The 20,012-nt window shown below is 38.0% G+C and overlaps 1 protein-coding gene across 5 annotated transcripts in view; it reads left to right on the top strand.

Moving 5' to 3' along the window:
- Nucleotides 1-20,012, top strand: part of NSD2 (nuclear receptor binding SET domain protein 2) — a 105,025-nt gene that overhangs the window by 27,412 nt on the left and 57,601 nt on the right. For 4 of the 5 annotated variants that reach the window (XM_049797436.1, XM_049797442.1, XM_049797421.1 and 1 more), the window contains exon 2: nt 12,612-13,237. In XM_049797436.1, the coding sequence (XP_049653393.1) occupies nt 12,641-13,237 (597 nt within the window). In that variant the 5' untranslated portion in view covers nt 12,612-12,640. Of the gene's footprint in view, nt 1-7,659; nt 7,902-8,115; nt 8,305-12,611; nt 13,238-20,012 lie in introns of those variants that run through there. The other variant, XM_049797427.1, reaches the window with a different exon arrangement.

Raw genomic sequence — 20,012 nt, 5'->3', positions numbered from 1 at the left:
CATATATATATATATATGCTTACTAAAATTCCTTAAACATGGAATGTGTGGCTTCAGCTGCAAACATAAATTGGTTCTTCACCAAAATGTTCGTACGTTAGTAGAATCTCTGTAAATTTATTGCTGAAGCTATTATTTGCTTGTTTTGCTGTGGGAATTTTGCTCAGGAAATGCAGCATATCAATCTTAATAAACTCCTCAATTTCACAGTGTGGTATTATTTGACTGTTGGATGTAATCATTGAATAAAACCACTGTTTTGCAGGACTACTCAGGGCTCAATACTTACAGCATATGCAATTTTTGGTTGTTTCAGTAAGCATCTATATCGCATATATTAAAACATGCTGGGATTTTCATCTAGTATGCAGCCGTCAGAAAATGTGACAGTATTTTTCAGTATTTGAATATAAAAGCTCTGGATATTCCTGGAGACTATATGGCTAGTTCTTGTCAATGTTATAGGACTATACACCCTCATACATACTTGGAAAAATGCAGGTATTAGAAGTGCAGTAAAACCTACTAATTTATCAAATATTATTTGAAAATGTCAGAAGAAACTAGGTCATTATACTTTAAGGGTGTAGATTTGGAGTAGTTTAGAAAATGGAAATTAAATTTAAAATATATTTCTTTTTAGTTCAATATGAATCCAACAAACGGCTAGTAAGAATAAAAAAAATTCTGTTTTAGTATCTGTAGGGCTGTGTGCTTTTTCTGAAGCCAGTTGTTGTTTTGCAGATGAGACTATTGCATTTAAATTACTGCCTGCATGCAATAGACTGGATATTCCAACAAAACAACCCCACTTTGTTTTAGACTGGGAGCAAAAATTATTAGTGAGGGGCTTGCTTTCTAATGTTTGGGTGATGAAATTGATATGTATGCGTATACGTACATATACACGTATAAGTGTGTGAATAGATATTTTTATATATATGTAAGTTTGTGTCCAAAACATTGCGCTAACAAAATAGCTAAGGAATGGCAAGAAGGGATTGTTTTTCAGTGTCCTATTGTTTTGTGGTCCATTCACCTCTCACTTTTGCACTGAGCCTGCTTTTTGTTCCACCGGTGTCACTATGTTTCCCAAGCGAGGCCTTATTTCTACAGACTGGTAAATGCGTGTCTTTCCTTGTGGTTAGTTAAAACCTATTGAATGTGTTGGGACTCCATGTGTATGTAAAGGTTTACCTGCTCTGGCCAAATTACTGGAGCAAGGATGTAGTTTATGATGAGGAGAAGGTACAAGCACAATTGTTGAAGCATTTCAGTCACCTCTGGTCATTGCTGCTTACATAACTACAAGGCACCTCTTAGGTTTTAAGTATAGAAGATGGTTGAATGCATGAAAACTGGAAGTATTTTCTGTGTAGAACGAGGTAGAGTGCCTAGCCTTTTCTAGGAAAAAAAAAAAAAATTCACCTCTCCTTGAGAGCACTGTGCTGCACAATGGGAAGCATCCACTAAGTGGTATTGCTGAAAAGAACAGATACCCTAACATTCAGTAATCAAACATCAGGAAAGAAATGCTTGGTGGGACTAACAGTAATGCAGTAGATGATGATGACTGCATACTTAATACTATGTTTGTGGCTATACTATTTGAGCTCTTTCATTACTTTTCTGCAGAGATAAATGAAATGACCTTACTGTTGAGTAAATATGATAGATCTGGTATAATTCTCAAATCTAGCCTTTGGATGAAGGAAGAGTGGAGATACTGAAGTGGATCTAAGTGGATAAGTAAGTCCTTGTTTCTAGGAAGCATCACTTTCCACTTTGTAGCTTTCAGAAGTGTCTTCACCGAGGATGTGCTTGGAACCTCAGTGGTGTAAATGAGAAGGCAGAGATGGAATATGGCACGAGGATAAGTGGTCAGGTGGTAAAGTGGAGAGAGAAAATAATTTTCCTTCAGAGCTTGGCATGGGAGTCCAAATTTCCTTTGGGGCATAATTGTGGAGAACTTGGGAGAAAGGGGGTGGGTGAGGAGAGCCTTGTTGATCTGCCAGTAGTCACCATGCAGCTTGTAAATTTGTACAGCTGGTTGAATGGGTTGGTTAGCTTTTTTATAAAATTAATGGTTGTTGGGAACGCTTTGGTTCTGAGAACATTTTTGAAGGAAAAGAGAAACTGCCTAAATTCCCCCTTCACGGTACCTTCAAATTAGCTTCACTATGACCTGCAGTCATTGGAGGTAATAAGACAGCTGTGTAAACGTATTTACCTTTTTCCTTCCAGTTTACACTGACAGAAATGACAAAAGTGATACATCAAGTGCTATTTTTAATGTTCTTACCAAGTTGATGGTGTCTAGCATAGTTATTTTATGGTTTTTTTAGCATCAACAGGAAGGGAAGTTTTTGGAATGCGTTATAAGGGAAACTTAGACCATACTCTATTCTGCTGCCCATCTGGTGAATAGAAAACTACAAAAATTCACAAGATTCCTGGAAAACGGATCATATATACTAATACCTTGTGTATGGCGATGATAGGTTAATGCATAGTCCATTGTGTATTACTTTGCTCACAAGCAACTTTAAACTTTAGCACAGGTAATCTATTGACTCTGGAACATTTGAAAAGCCGCTTCTGTCAGAAGCATGTAACAGAGTATACCATATACTGAATTTTTTAAAATGCATTTTGTGTGCAGTAGACAAATACCTGTTAATCATGGTTGAACCAAAAGCAAGATGTCTACTATCCTTCTTGCTAATGTTGAGAAATAATACCATTACGTGGAAATTGTTCTGATAGTACAACGGTGTGATGAGCTACATGTGAAAGTAGATGTTTGAAAATCTTTTTGAACGTTTCGTAGCAATCAAATTAAATTTACTAAGTAGGGAAAAGCCCATACATACTTCAGAGTATTCTTACGTTGGGCAAAATTACTTTGCTGTGGGGCACCATTGATGTAGGTTCTAGTATTTGACATAATTTGAAACTGATAAAATATATAAGTGACTTAAAGCATGTGTTAAATTGCAAGGGTTACTCAACAGGTGATGGCTCAGTTTCTAGTTTTGTCCCCATCCTTTTAACTTGTCCTATTTTTATCTTGGTGCAAGATAGCAATTTGATCTTGTTTTGAACTTTGGTATTCAGCTCCCTAGTACAAATTGGAGCTATTTTATATTCATCCATATTTGGGGTAAGGATACATATGTGGCAAATGACTGGAAAACTATAGCATGATATGCTTTTGAAATAGACTTTCATGGAAGCTTTAACGTTTTTCTTCTGTTGTCTGTGAAGGATACTGTCAGTTTTCTGTGTGGCTCTTTGGGGAAGCACAGGGCGGTCTTGTTCTGTTGGCTGGCAGAGTTGGCCATTTAACTGTCTTTTGTGAAACTTCTTCTAGCCTGTGCCTCATATCAAAATACTAAAATACTGATATCTCACATCTGTGCTAAAACGCACATTAAAAAAATCTGTGTTTTAAAATAATAATAATCTTTAAACATATTTGGCCTTGAGGGCTAACATCAGAATTCCATGTTTTCTTTGCCATAGTCAAAAACATAATAGAGAGTGAATCTTGGCTTGCTCTCTGAGTTCTGCCTTACTAAATAAGAGATACATCAAGGAGCAGAAGATTAAATATTTTGTGACAAAAATATTTTCAAGAAAGAAGGTTGAGGTTAGGGAAGATTTTATTAGAAGTATGAGCTAAATGCCATTTGAAATATTTTGAAAAGCTACTGATAAAAGAATAAAAAAAGCGGTAGGGAGGAGATGCACTAATGCAGCCTCCTAGCATAGCGTTTGGGACCCATTTTGTTTATTTATTCATTATAATAAGTTGAGGTTGAATAAATGTTTGTGCTGTGGCATGGGTTAGTCTGTGGAGCTGAGGTTCCCAAGATCGTGTATCAGATAAATCAATCGTGGAACTTGCCAGCCTTGGTGGGATGCCATTGGAGCAAAGAACCTGACTGCACTGGCACTCAGAAACATCTAAATTGGTGAGTTATCTCTGTAGTAAAGAATGCACAGATTCTAGTCTGATAATAAAGCCAGAGGGATTTAAGCCAAAGTATGAACCTTGGAGAGCAGTGTAGGATGAAAGATATGAATATGGATCATTTTGCTGGATGGAGTAGTTGCCAAGAACTTTCAATCAGGTACTTCGGAATGAAATTAATGTTGTGATTTTTCTGTGGATGCAAAATGCAGACCATCAGAAGCTGTTTTATAGTAGCACTCCTGAACAAAAACAAATGCTGTGATTAAATATGAAACATGACTGAAATTCAACAATTGTGCAAAAAACAAGTATTAGGCTTAAAAAGTGTAGTAGAAAGTGTGCATACAATATCAATTCATCAGCTGAATGCTTGGTTCAAAAGTGGTAGTGATAGCTGAGCCTTCAGAAACTCTGCAAGTAAGGATAGGAACTACAGTTGCTTAACGCGACTTATTCCTACAGTCAAAACTTTTTAGATTTTCCCATAAGAAGTAGGTACAACAGCATTTGTCTGAAGAGCTAAATTTGATAAGGCAGTGAAGTAATCCACAGAGCTAGTGCTATGCTGAGAGAAAGGACAGCAAAAATGGTAAGAGATACCCATTGGAAACCTCTCAACACAGAAGTTTTGGAAAGTGGACAAGAAGGAATTGGTTTGTTGGACAGGAATGTGTTTTATCTTTCTGTCTCCAAGTTAAATGGGTGAGCTACACTATATCTGCAGAAACCTAAAACTTGCCTCAGATTCCAGACCTTTTACCTGTAACAGTTATGCTAATCGCTCTTCTGGAGAGATTCTTGATGTAGACATAGCAAAAGAAACAGAAAGGGAGTTAAGAACCATGAAAATGGTGGTAATGCATTTTGGCAAGAGCATGTTAAAGCCCCAGCCCAGGGAAATACTTCAAATAATGTCCGAACCAGAAAGACCACTTAATAGCAAGTGTTTGGATTTGTTTGGGGAGCGTCTAGTGTTCCAAGTCTTGAGCCCTGTTTGAGTGTTCCTGGCATACATCAGTTGTGTGTGTGTTTTGTTTCAAGGTAATACATTGATGGAATAATTAACATAGTCTCACGTATATAGTTACAGTCTACGTGTAAAGTAGACGAGAATTAGCACAGTATGGGCAGGATTACATTCTAGATATAGTTATTGGTCAGATAGGGATATATACAGTTCTTGATGAAAGGTGCAAGTCTATAAGTAAAATTTCATAGTGCTGTTGAGTCAGTATTAATGACCTCTGAACTTTACCTTCCAGTTCTTTACTTAATGTTTTGGGATGTGAAGTTGAATGTACTGGGTGAAAGAAATATATATTTTTTACATGTTACCTGTCCACATTAGAGAGGTACGTTACCAGTCCAATGTGAAGACACGGCCAAATACTGCTCTGTGATAAAGACTATGATACTCTTCTATGTATGCATATAGCTAGGCTTTCATACAATTGACAAGGCCTCATATATCACCAACGTCACAACGCTGGTTTTTAGAATGATTCCAGTGCACCAAGTGTGCTTCTGGAATCTAAATCCACTCACTTGGGTGAACAGGTTTTAATGTCACGATAGACAAAAGATAGCAGAGTTTTAAGGGTCTAGGCAAACTGATTGTATCCTCTATTAAAATTAGTTGCTGTCTGGTCTGATCTGGGCAACATTGTTTATTTCTGTAGAGGTGTAGCGGATAATGTTTTGTTAATAATACACTTTGATTTATTACTTATATTGATAACTTATTTTGTGGTGTCATCCCAGATTTGATCTTCACTTCTCAGAATTAGCACGATCGGAAATTTTCATGATACTCTCGGTGAAGCTTCAGGCAATTGCTATGCTGTCATGACTACATGCGGGAATAAGGGCAGAATCATTTGCCACAGTGAAGAGGAAACAAACAGATTATAGTGCGTTTATCTACTGCAGTGAGTATTATGTAGAACCAGAGGATCCAGGTCCTGAAGATATGTGCAAGGAGTGGAGGTAGGATGCTGAAAAGAAAAAGTAGTGGGATTAAAGAAGGGGTGGGAAATTGAAGTAGGCTTGGACCAGGTGAAAAAGCAGCGTAAATAAGGAAGGAACTCTGCACCTAAGTGCTGAGCTAGTTGAGTTTGCATTTGGTTCTTCATTCCCAAGCTAAGTAGAAGCCAGATGCACAACTCTGGCCCACCTGAAAGACAGACATCATTTCATTGGCGAGTAAAGACCTAGACCGAATGAGTATTCTGGCTGTACTGAATTGTCGAGTCCTGTTTTGCTAGAAAGGGGCCATTCCCTTCAGCTGAACCATTTGGAACTCTCCAGGAGACAGAAAAGTCTCAGGTTTGCATTTGAAAACATAACTTTTTTTAATTTACTTTCAGCCATTTGTTAAGCAACTGTTGAGGGCTACCTTTCAGTGTTTATTAAATACTGGTGGTAAATCCAGTCATTCCTACCATTTTAGGCACCAGTGTTTCTCTCTGCTTATCTGCAGAGCAGAAGCAATTCTTTTCTATTTGATTTGTGGTCCCACCACAGTAGTATCTGTATTCTGTCTTCAGACAGAAATACAATGTTTTGCAAGAATTTGAATTTACTCAAATCTGTCTCCTTTCTTCACCACCCACCTTCAGCTGCAGGAGTGGAACTGACAAAATTAAATTTCTGCAGCAGTGGAGAAGAATATTTCTTCTGATTTTGAAGAAAATGAATTAATGGGGAGGAGTCCTGTTACAGAATCTTCTAGCCTTATCCTCAGCAGCGAGGGTTGGCTGCAAAAGCCTTTCCTGAGGAGGAACAAAAAGTCAAGTCCATAAGTTTTGTAAGCTTGCTTTCTGCAGTAGCAAGTAATATTTAAAGTGAAGAAATTCTTTGCTTGCCATTCTACAGTTCTTAGCTGTACAAGCTGGTGTTGCCTATTGCCTTCATGAGAAGGCAATAAATAATTGTTTCAGTTGATGAAAATAGGCTGTAACAATTAAGTTCTAAAATTTTATCCAGTGCGGCAAAAAAAAAAAAGCAACCCCAGAACAAATTAGAAAAGATTGATACTAATTTTTTTCAAAAATAATTGGGTGGCAAATAAGCATAAGTGCAACTGTAAGTACACTAACCCTTTTCACACATTTTTCAAAATATGCTTGATCTTTTTGTGCAAATGTTTATTATGTCTCCATATAAACATTATTATGTACTATAACTGTAAGGAAACTTTCATTTACTCACTTAAAAATACTTTGTAGGTCAGCCTTGCCAGCTGACTGGTTAATTGAAATCATTGTGTATCTACTGCAAGACTAGTGAAGTCTCTACTTCAGGTGCTTTTAAACTCAAAATTGGTGCCTTTGGACTAAAGTTTCCTTCCCCCCCCCCCCCCCCCCCCCCCCCCCCCCCCTTTCCTAAGTCTTTTTGAAGACTAGTGGTAAACTGTTAGAAAGTTTTGGTATAATTATTTTCACTTTTCTGTCAGCTACTACAGTAATGGTTTTCTTCATGAGAGATAATGTTTTTGAATTTGCTGGCTAGAGCTGGTTTGTAAAAGAATTTTTGGCAAATCCAGAATGCAATTTTCAGTTATGTGTTTTCTTCTAAAAGTAAATTCTGGTTGCATCCTGTAGTAATTTTTCATCATTTTAATATAATGAAGAACAGTACTGCATGATAGTCAACATGTCTCGTCTCTACCTGTATTTTAGGGGGTTTGTACAAGATAATGTGAATAAGTATACTCAGGTTTTCAAATGTATTAGCAAGAATGTGTTATAACTTTACTAATCTCTGTAAGTATTTTGTCTCATTCTGATCTGAAAATAGGAATAACCTTTGGTCTTAAAATTGATGAGAGAATGGAGAAGACTTATCTGAAAACTATCTTTACAGAAAAAAGCAGCAGCCATCTATTAGCTTTTTCAGTGCCAGCTGAAAGCCTGATTTGTAGGTAATAAAAATAGCTTTTGTGGATAAAGTTCTCTTACTGTGAATTTGTATTTAGGTGTGACATCTTCCCCCTCTTCCCATCCCCCTGCCCCGTCCACCCCAATCCCAAGTTATTCACCTGAGAAATGGCTTTAAGAAAACCCTTAGAGAAAACAAAAGTGGTATTTTAATAGTGACGCTTGTTGATTACTTACTCTGTTCACTCCCTTTGGCAGAATTGGAAGGAATGGACTACTCCATTATTTCTGACACACAAGAAAAGCATCTCTGAAATTGCAGCAGATGTGGAAGAAATGAATAATAAATATCACATAAGTGATAGTGGCCTGGACAGTGAAGGAGGAATCTGACATGCAGACTAACTGTATTTGGCTCATGACTCCTGTCAGATGATGGACCTTCAAGTAATTAATAACATTATTTAAAATGTCCGCAAAATAATTTGCCTTATGTAGAACCTGGTTTTTTTAGTATGAAAATGTGTACAAAGGTATTGCAAGGATTGTCCGATTGTCATTGTCCGATTAAAATATCTAGAGACCTTTCTCTGGTAAGGCAAATCTTCTTTTGCTTACTGAAAGCTATTTGTTCTCCAGCCAAAATATCATGTTTATTCAGCAGACTCCTTGGCTATCATGTTTTTTCCTCTTTGTAAGTGAAAATGGTACTTGTTGGGTCACCGGACAGTCAATATGGGACGATACTAGCTTAAGTTTATTAGCTGCTACTAGTGTATGGTGCTTTTGTCCCCTTCCTTCCCCTAACCACCCCCGCCCCCCCGGTTTCCTTTTCTATAGATAGAGAGTCATCTAGAAAAAGATAAGGGATTGCTTTTGCTTCTATGTGATATGGTGGTCTGGCATGAGTGCACTTAATTTAACTACCAAATCTAATCATATGCTCAGCTGCTTCAGGACCTTGCTCTTGCAACTCTGATCAACCAGATCTTGGCAGTGTTCTATCTCGCTTCATTCTTTCACGTCCTGTCTTCTAGACCTCCTTGCATCAATTCTAAGCTCACAGTACTGCTTGGTTATCTGTTGCTGACCATTTTCTTTCCTTGCCCCTTTTCTTCTTTTCTGCACTATTGTCCTCTTCTGACAAAGAGCCTAGTCCTTTTTCTTGCTTACGGTATTGTGCTACCATGAATTTTAGATAGCAAAGATTGTGCGAAATTTTAACTAGTGTCAATTTTGCCCTTCTTTCTTGAAACCCTTTGTTATTCCGATGGGTAGACTTGCTAGCTTCTTCCGTTTAACCGGACCTCACAACATAGCTTATTTTTTATGAGGAGCACTGAGATGCGTATCGACAATTTCCTTCCATTAGTTGTCCTAGAGATGGTGACTAACCTGCAAATTGCTCTCTACAAGTCTCATCTCCCCAGTGGGACAATATTTGCTTATAGGTACTCACATCTGTTATCTTTGCCCGTTATTCTGCCTCTTACTTTAAGCCTCTTCTCATTTGGCTCCGTTAAATCTTCGTACAACCATGGTCTATTTTCCATATTCTGTAATCTGTATGTACTGGTTCTGATACTCTTACTGTCTCAAGTTACTGCCTTTGTCTTCATCTTCCCATTTACTATTGGCCTGACTACACTGACTTCCTTTTACCAGTAATACTGCAGGATTTGTTGTCTCTCTAGGCTCTAGCAATTTGAGGGGCCTTTTTCAGTGGTTTCAGCTGTTTTTAGTGACTTGTATTAGCGAGAATCATGAATTGAACTTTTGCTCACCGAAGTTCTAAAATCTGTATGCTGTGTATCTTCAGACATATTAGGCAAATCAAGGTAACTCCTAAAGTTCAGAGTCTTTCACTGTATAGTCTTACTCATCTTCATATTTTTGTGATATGGAATTACTACCCTTAGGTTTATTAGCTACAAAGAGAGTAACTTGATTTCTTTAAGCCATGTCTTTTCACTTATTTATTGGTCATTGTGCAGACAAGGGCCTGAGCAGCCTGATCTGCATTGGCCCTGATTTAAGCAGGGGGCTGGAATAGATGATCTCAGGAAGTTATTCTGTGACTCTTAAGATGATTTTTGTGTTTTGAAACTCTAAAGCTATCACTTCTTTAATGCATCCAGTGTTTTGAGATTGAGTACATCAGTAGCATAGTCTAATTTGATTATTTGTTGCTTTTTTTGAGTTGTCCTGGTCTGCGTCAAGCTTGATGGCTTTCTAGCTTAAAGAAATAAGTGATGAGAGTAAGAGTTATTATTAAGCTGCAAAAAAAATACTAGTAGAATTACAGATTAAAACAGAGTTACAAAATGTAGATGTCTTGATCCAGAAATCCAGACTCTAATAAACAGCTAATGGAGCCATATTAAAAAATGTTTTTCAACTTAACCATGTAGTTGATGCACAGGAGGAAGTCACACAAGGCATTTTTCGTGCTGGTCCTCTTGTGAGAAGCTGTGGTTAGCAGCAGTCTGTCATGTAGGGAAGTGGGGAGCTGTGGTGTTTGCTGCTCTGGCTGGTTCAGGCAACCACTGGAGGGCGTGTGCAGCCGCAGAAAAGCTGCCCGCTTTTAGGCTTATTTTTAGGTAGAGGGAATTTAAATGCCCAAATCAGATCTTGTGTTTTGCATTCTAGTTTAATCTGTTGAGAATCTGTGGAAAGGAAGTACAGATTTTGCAACAGTTCAGTGGCTTGGGTTTTTTTTAAGGAATTTTGGTGTCATCTCTGTAACCATAAGCATCACGTGTTCTGTAATGGGATTGCCTTTTGCCTAGAGATTTATAGAATTTGTCATCAGTTGTTTCTTAAAATATGATTTCAGTTAAATCTGCTGAATCACAGCTTGAAACATTGTCATATTATTAATTGGGTTGAGAGTCTGTGTCATGTCCACATTTTCAGAGAAGATCTTGTGAAAGTACATGAGTTTTCTTTTGGTTTAGCGAGTTCTTTGTTGTGTTCTGGTGGAAACTTGAGTTTCGTTTTACCTCTGACTCCTCTTCAAAAGGGTTAATACAGTTGGCTGGTTTCCACTCATTTTATCAGAGATTTTATTGGTAATTCAGACTTCATCTGGATAAAGAAATATTAGAACCTTCCCTGTCGCAGATTAACTTGGAGTTCAGGTATGCTTGCTCTTCTTACCTTGTTTAATGCCAGCTTTTCAGGCTGCTGTTTGGCCCTGGAGAATGGTTTTCATCTCTCAAATGAGTCTATATAGCTTGTATGGAGAGATACCTTTTTATCTCGTAGGTACCTTAGAGCAGCATGTTAGGGAGATGGGAGCATTTGCTAAGGAGTGATGGAGTTATGATTTTTAGATTCCGCCCCCCCCCCCCCCCCCCCAATATTTGTACATGAAAAGGTATCGTGTTTTCCAATTGCTTTGAGTTCAGGCTTGACACCCTTAAGAAGCTTTGCCAGGCTAGGGTAATGTTCAGTAACAAGCATTTGTACATTGCTACTTCTGATGTAGAGGTAGCAAATGTGCAAGTTTCAGGAATATGCTGGTTGTAAGCATTGTAACTGTGTACATTAATAAACAAGGTGGAGAGATTCAGAAGAAATTTCTTCCATAGCAACTGATAATTCAATAGTTATTCATCATGGTTTTTACTGCACTTTTTTGGAAGCATGGGAGACTAGATTTGATGAATTTTTGATGCGATGTGACAGTTCTTGGACTTAATCATATATGAAATTGGTTGCCTTGGTCATAGATATGATGATTATTGTGCTGAGCTTTCATAATATTTATGAAGGTGTATTTCTCTGTCATGTATACACTGGACCTAGTAATATGAAGAATCTATGCATATGAATTTTAAAAATGAAAATGGTCATCTTGCCTGGTCTAGGAGCACAAAGGAGTCATTCTGCCAGATTCATTTCTTTGGTACCATAGTATAATGTTGAAATGGGCAGGGTTAGCTTTTAGAAGCCTCAGAAAACCTGTCTAGGGCAGATAATAGTGCAGTTTTAGCTTGTTGGATGTTTTCAAATTTCTGTATGAAAAACGAGTGTTAGGTGATGTTATTGTTATTAAAAAGCTGAAGCTTCAGCAGTTGTTTTGACCATTTAAAGTTTGCACAGGCCTGAAGGATCAGCTGTTTCCCAGTGGGCTGGTGTTCATGATACAGAATGCTCACCTTTTATTTGTTCTCATAGCCAGAATGCTTTGGGATATGTCTGAACACTGAGCTGTGTTGTTTCCTCAGGAGGTGTGCTTTATTGGAAGATTGAGGGCCTGTTTGTAGAGTGAGGAAGAGAAACTTGATGCTGCTGTCCATGGTGTAGGTGCTATAGTAACACAGCCTGTGGGGTTTTTATGCTGGCACAACCTCTTAGACATAAACTCATCTGTTTTAACATTGTTATTAATGATATTATCTTAGGTCTAACTCTTACTTGTGTTAAACAGTGCAATACCTTTAAGTAATTAGTGTGGGCAAGACTCAGCTGTAGATTGGTAAAATGAAAGCTGTAATTTTGCTCTCTACTTTTGTTTTAATAAAATTGATGATTCATTAATTTATTCTTCTAGGACTTTTTCATAATGCATATTAATAGATATTGAAGTATTTTGGTTATGAAGATTGTAAGCAACACTTTTTTTAGTAAAACTTGAATGAAGTACATTGAGTGTTTATATTAGTGGGGACATATCTATCTGAATACTTGATAGCTTTTGACACTTCTGTATTATAAAAAACATTCTCTGTCTTTTTGTCTTAATATAGCAGTGTAAGACTGGAAACATCTGGGCTGAATGGACTTTAGCATCAAAAGAAGTTCTCAACTGTTAACTCGAAAAATTAACTACATCAAAATGAAGCAGGTACCAGAGATCCTTGGAAATACCAATGGGAAAACTCAGAATTGTGAAGTGAATCGTGAGTGTTCAGTCTACTTGGGCAAAGCACAACTTTCTGCCACTCTACAAGAAGGTGTCATGCAAAAATATAATGGCCATGAGGCTCTTCCATTTATTCCAGCTGATAAATTGAAAGATCTAACCTCTCGTGTGTTTAATGGTGAGTCTGGGGCCCAAGATGCCAAGCTGCGCTTTGAACCCCAGGAAATAAAGGGAGTTGGAACACCACCCAACACTACTCCTATCAAGAATGGCTCTCCAGAAATTAAGCTGAAAATCACTAAAACCTACATGAATGGAAAGCCTCTTTTTGAATCTTCCATTTGTGGAGACAATGGTGCAGATGTGTCTCAGTCAGAGGAAAATGAACAAAAGCCAGCAAACAAAGAGAGGAGAAACAGAAAAAGAAGCATAAAATATGACTCCTTACTTGAGCAGGGTCTTGTTGAAGCAGCATTGGTATCAAAGACTTCAAGCCCCACTGAAAAGAAGGTAGTACTTTTTTAACATTCTTTCTTTTGTTAGGTCTGTTACTCATACTGAGATTTCATTTGTTAAAATGTTAATCTTCATTTCAGGTATTTCAGTAGATGATTCCCACACTTTCTATGATACTCTGTCTTTGTCTCAACAAAGGACAGATGCACTCTAGTTCTGGTCTGTGTTTCTTGCCTAGGCTAGGAGTACCCCATAAATTCTGTTTCCATGTAAAGTAAAGTAAGTCTCCAGAGCAAATCAGGGCATGTGGTAGTATGGGATGTATGAAACAGAAACTTCATCCAGACATGCAGCCAAGACCTAGCCAGGATGTGCACCTGGGCAAGGTGGCTGGGGAGGCCTCTGAAATTAGAGATGGCCTTGGAGCATGAGGTATTCTGGCTTCTTAATAACCAGATGTTTCTTAAAAAAATAATTATTTCTGTATTCCCGGTTCTGAATTAAAGAAAATGTACTCAGCTGTCAGTTGGCTGATAAACTAGACTCTTTACCTTCAGATTTTGGCAGTTGGAATATAGTCCCTACCCTTCTTTGTCATCTGAAAAGAGCTGGTTTTGCTTGCTCTAACCTAATGAGTTGTATTCATTGAAAAGGTCTAGATACTTGTGTTAAATGTCATTAACTTTTGTGGTCAAGCTCATCTGCTTTTTGCTTCTTTTAAACATGGGCAGAAATGGAAATTTCACCTTTTTTAATTTGCTTTACCAGATTGTAAATAAGGATGCTGCTGGGAGCCCTTTTCCCCCTTCGTCTAGATTTCGTTGCTAGACTCTTTTTAAAGGAATGTGGTTTGCAATCGTTTTCTCTTCGAGGAAGAAACGTGCATAGCAGGGATACTACTAAGTATATCATGTTTCTCAGTGAGTGATTCAGAATAGTCTTGTATAACAATGGTAAACATTAGTGAATGCATTGGCTAGTGAACAGGTCCTGTTTTTACACACCTTAAATGTAAAATGTATGTTACAGTTTTCTGTCAACTGTAGGTTTACTAGTTAATGTTGATTCTTAGTTTCTTCCAGGGTCACGCGTGCAGAGAAGAACCACACATATAGCTGGTGCATTACTGATTTTATTTACCCTTATTTTCATTAAAACTGCTTAATGAAGGAGTTTACAGAACTGTGTAAACGTTCTTCCAAGTACCAGAAATACTTATAATTTATTTATGATTCGAATATATTATTCATCCTAGAATGATCAATACTGATGTTTTCAGGAATTTTATTAAAGAGTTTTGTTTTCTTTAATTTTAACAGAATGTTTTAACACTAATTGGTTCAGACTTTGCCGAATCACTACCCAGAGGTAAAAAGTATGGGCATGGTCTATAGTTGGAGTAATGCTTTGTCTCATTGTTAATGAGGATAAATTGGACTAAAAGTTGGTATATTTATTAGCATCAACAACTCTAGCATATTTGTGTGGTTTTTTTTTTTTTTTTTTTTTTTTTTAAGAAAGAGGAGGAAATATTTACTATGCCCATCTACACAGTTTATTCTGAGGCCTTTCACATCAGTTGTCAAGGGTGGCCTTTAATTTTTCCTGGTGATGGGTTCATTTAAGATTAAAAGAAAGGTTAGTCTGGCTTCTCTGAGTTGTTTTTTTGTCCAAAAATGGTCAGGAGAAAACCATGTCTACACTGTTTCCCAGAGTGATTGAGACTTGATGGCTGGAGAGTGGTAGGGTTATTTATTTGCCAAACCAGTGAGCTACCAAACGACCAAATCATGACAACCACCTGCTTGATCTCAGACTTTGCAATATTATAACCCTATTCTTTTCAGACCATTTGGAACTGGGGGTCATGCTTCTCGCTTTTTTTTTTCTTGCATAGTTGCATTTTAAGCACAAAGGGCAGAAGGAAAAGCATTTGAAGGTCACAAGGTGTTGGTTTATGATATAACTCCTTGACTGTAGAAAGTCTGGGGCTTTTCTTTCTCTCACAGGGAGGGTTTGCAACTGTGCAGGTTTAAAATAAAAGAAGAAAAACATAATGCTAGGGAACACGCTGAAGATTTTTCAAATGTTTGTTCACATGCAGACTAGTGATATGTGTTCTCTGTGGCCATAACTGTAATTATCTTAATATCAGTGTTCTTTGGTTTCAGGCCCCTGCTCTAGCTGTTATTTCATCACCAACATCCAAAGCCTTAATGTTAGTGCATCATACTGTGGTTTTATGTAGCTGATTGTGGCTGCAAAGTGGAAGTTAGAGAAAAATCACTGGAGTAAAAGCTGATTAATTTTGCACTTGGCTATCTATTTATTGTAGGTTACAAGTTAATGTAGAACCTGTTTGTCTGGTTTTATTTCTGGTCCGGTTTCTTTCTCAATTTCTTGTTGTCCAAGCTCTTACTCTTTTGATTTAGCAAAAATCGCCATGTTTCAAATACTGCCTTTTGTGTAAGGTAATTATATCTCTGTTTGATGGACATAGCAGATTACTATCTTGCTGAGGTGAGAGGCATATCGTTTAACAAATATTCCCGTACTCTGTTGTTGGGTTTTCTTGTTGTTTGGGCGTTTTTTGTTAACATAAAGGAAGGCTGTTTAAAACTTTATCTGCAAGTCAGTTTTCAAGTGGGACAAAACTTGATCTGCCTAGCTCTGACGTGAGTTACATTTCTGTTGTTGATAACCACCACCTTTTCCAGGCCTTAGAGAAACAGCTGCACTGCTTTCATTTTCCCAAGGTAAAGGAGAGGAAGGGTGGGGTAAGCTTATGGCTTTTTGCTCTCTCCCCTCCTGCATTTCACCCTTCTTCCCCTCACCACTGGTATCTCTCCACCTGAGGAATTAACTTTCAAATCCAGGGCTCTTCTGATAAGGCCTGGTTTAGCAACTTTTTTGCCAAGGCACCACGCTGATAGTGGTCTGACACCACCTCTGAATGTTCTGCTATTGGTGGTAGGTGGTGGGTATCACGTGTTGGATGTCTGAATCGATGCCAAACCCATGGACTCCGATAGCTGCCCACTTGATATTGCTGCTCATGAGAGGGCAGTATGCTTCAGTACTAGTTTTTGTGGTGGCTGCTTTTTGAGTAATTGTTTTTGTCACTTCTTGCAACACGACCAGTTAGGAATGAGGACTTTCCTAGATTTTTCTCACTCAGTGCTTTTGTTAGAAGTGGAACAATCCTGTTTGGAGGAGAATGGTAGAGGTTTACTTCATATACTAATATGAAGTAATCCAAGTTTGATGCCTAGAGCAATCCAGAGTTTCTGTATGGGAAATAGAGAGCACATATATCTGCAGCTCTTACACCGGTGGTCCCAGAGTAGGTCTGAGCTCTGTAACCCTAAGAACAGCTCAGTATGTGATATGGGCACATTTGAGCTTGTTCTACATAAGCTGGTTTGGGCCTACAAGTGGCAGTTTGCCCTTTTGGCATGGCTTACTGGCATGACTTCCTAGCACAGGTGCAGTAGCTCAGAAAAGCAGCAGTGCTGTGTCCAGAACAAACCTGGAAGTCCACACACTGTTATACTTGCTAGTTGGGGATTCCAGCTGTGTCAGATGTACATGATCCAAAATGTACCTTCCACATAGCTTCCTGTCCAGTTTTCTTGTAGCCCTCTTTTCATATTACACCAGAAACTTGGCTGTTTGGTACTCTTTCTGCTCAGTTGAGTTTATAATGACTTTGCAGCAGCTACCTGTGGGGCAATTTAAGTTACTGGAGAAACTCTACTAGTCCTTGTCATGCATTTATGCTGCAGTTTTGTCTTCACACAGAAAAACTGTTCTGGCCAACTCCATTATGTCCGATATCTACGTAATAATGTTCTAGTGCCCTTCCCAGTGAATGGCAAAGATTTGGAAACCCAGTAAGGGTAGAACAGAAGCAGTCTGAGGATTATCTGCTGCTTTTTATGCTTCTGTGCTAACTAAATACAGGAAGGTGGAGATAAGCAGAAACCAACAAGTTCCCTCTGTAAGGTTGGAAAGCTGTGCTTATCAAATGTTTGATTATCCTGTTATAGCTGTTACAGCCAGATCCTGAGGTGACTTGTTTTGTTTTAATTTCCAAAAAAGTAAAAAGAAAAAATAAAGTCAAATGTGTCTTCTTCAGGAAGAGGTCTTGCTTGATTGTTTTGCATCATCAGTTATTAGGAATTTGTGGTCAAGTATGGTTACTGAACTTGTCATAAAATGTGCAGCTAAGCTACCACGTGAGTCAGGATCTGTAGTTGTAGGGTAAAATGAACTTGATTACTTTTTTAATAGGCTGTTCTTGAGGTATCTGATCCTGATTTCAGGTCAGTGATAACACAGGCAGTCTGGCTGATGTTGTCAGAATCCCAAAGGAGTGGGAGTAACCCTAAAAATCTCTTCTGGGTGATCCCTTCAGGAACAAGAGAAATAACTTCTTATCCTTTTTGGAAGGGTTCCTGAGCTACTGTTTTGCGTTAGCCATTAGTAAAGGATTATGTTTAGCTACGCCTTGAAAACTTGTTTGTGCTAAGCAGATCACAATGTGCAGCAGTAATTGCTACTTTGGAACTTTAAATTGTTTGTTCTTAACGCCTCATTGGAAAAGTATCTTAAAGAGCTACTTGTAGGTTAAGAAGCACCAAAAAGCATACAGCGTCAAGAGTATGCTGGTTTGGGGTGAGATTAGAAGCTATGACTATTCTCAGAGTGGCTACAAAATTAATTACAGAAAGCTTAAGTATTTGTTGAAGGCTCTCCATACCAGACTTCCTGTTCTTGTATGTAAAAGTGGCTGAATTAAGTACACTTTCTGCGTAAATCTGTCGTCTCAACATGTAATATGTAAATACATTATTTTTTTTTCCTTCTTCATAAACACATTGGTGGAAGAACCCAAATTAAATATGAAATAATATCTTGATGTGATGACAAAAAACGCTCTATAAGAATAGCTCTACTAAGTTGAATCAAGGAGCCATTTGATTCAGCTCAGCACCTCAGCTCAGGGGTGAGGTTCGGCAGAGGATGCATCATGGAGAGTATAGACATGGTAAATCATGGAATGATGCTCTTTTTGAATACATTCAGCCTCCAGCAGTTTGTGACTCAGAGGTTTCTAGAGCTGGTGACTTTGTATTTAATAGCTGTAGATGGCTAAATTAATGGAAGACAACCTCAGAGCAACAGAGCAGCTCTTTTTTCTTTTCAATTTGCCACCTACTTGTTTCATTTGAGTTTCTCATAATACTAGAAGTAGGGATCATGAACAAACTTCTCTATTACTGATAGTTTTATAGATTTCTCACAAACCTGTGCAGTTTTTAATTTCAGCTTGAAGAGTCCTCATGCATTGTTCTACATACAGGAGCCATTCCAGAATGTTATTTCTTGTTACCATCGTTTATCTGAACTGTGATGACCTTTGGGTTCTGCTGTGTCTTTTTGAGAATGAGACCAGAACTATACATGACATTCAAGATACAGATGTCTTGTGGATACGTACAGTGGCATGTTAATGATTTTCTATATTATTCTCAATTTCATTCTTTTTTTCATTGTAAATCCATAGCATTTGATTGATTCATGACTGCTTCTGAACACTGAGCCAGTTTTCTGTGGAAAAGAGCTGACCAGATGTAATGTAACTCAAATTGAAAGAATGTCAGCAACTGTTGCTTTGTTTCATACTCATCTTTGGTTTGTGCATTCCAGGACTTCTCTAATTTTAATTGGGTCTTTTGGGCACTATGGTGGACATGACAGATCAAATAAAGTGGTGAGCAGGCCATCTTTGGGAAGGACTAGCTTCCCTTTACATCTCAACAACAGACTGTGTGCCATAACACAGTTGAGAGGCTAATGACACATTTTTAGTTTAATTGTTTTTTATGTTGACCAGACTTATTCTCAGTCATTGCACTGATAGTGTCATGACTTAAATGAATACTGTCATCTTGGCATCTCCTCTTCACATTTTATTGACCATTACTGGTTGGTGTGGAAAGAAATTTGCTTGTTCTCACTGCTTTTCTGTCCAAGATATGGGGAGACCTTCCTGTTGCTCTGCTCAGTGTTCTGCTTGACCAAAGTAAAGCATCTCTAACTTTTGTATTTAGCTGAGAGTTAGATCTACAGTTCAGCGTTATGTTACTTGGATGGATTTACAGGCAGATTTTTGGGAAACTTTAGTGATCTGTACCAGATGTCATTTCTGGCCCTTAAAGCCCCCTGTTGTCAAGAAAGAAAGATGCTTTGTAGTAACCCTTAGGCAAAGTAGCGAAAGCAAAATATTTTGATCTGTCTTGGAACAGTGCTATCAGCCTCCTTTACAAGTTTCCTTGTTCTGGCGTGGATTTCATGTAGAGCGCATGAACTTTAGGACCTCCAAAAGAGGTCTTTGTTCACAGACACAAATTTTATGTTTGTCTATTACCATGTTTTGTTATCCTCCTATTATAAATAAATAGGTCCAACCAGGCTAACATTTATATTTCTGCTTTTTGCAAATACTCGAAGTACCTACAGGAGTTGTTCTCTTGTGCATCATAAAATGGGCAGTAGCTAAAAGTGTAAATTGTTAATAATAAGGAATTAATTCCCTTCTCAGAAAGACAGTCCATAAAAATGCTTTTACTTTGGAAGCTCAGTGCAAGAGGGAAAAGTGGATCTTGCACAGACCATTGTTAAAGAAGACCTGCTGCACTTGTATGAAGAAGGGAAGTGAATCTGTGGCCTCATAGCAGCAACTAATGCTAGAAAAGCTTGGGGTTGGTTTTTTTGTTGTTGTTTTGTTTGTTTTGGTAAATATATGTCAACTCGAGTGTACATT

This window comes from Accipiter gentilis, chromosome 3, assembly GCF_929443795.1.
Source record: "Accipiter gentilis chromosome 3, bAccGen1.1, whole genome shotgun sequence".
Taxonomy (NCBI): Eukaryota; Metazoa; Chordata; class Aves; order Accipitriformes; family Accipitridae; genus Astur; species Astur gentilis.
The sequence above is the reverse complement of the archived record's forward strand: the minus strand, read 5'-3'. Positions and strand labels throughout refer to the sequence as shown.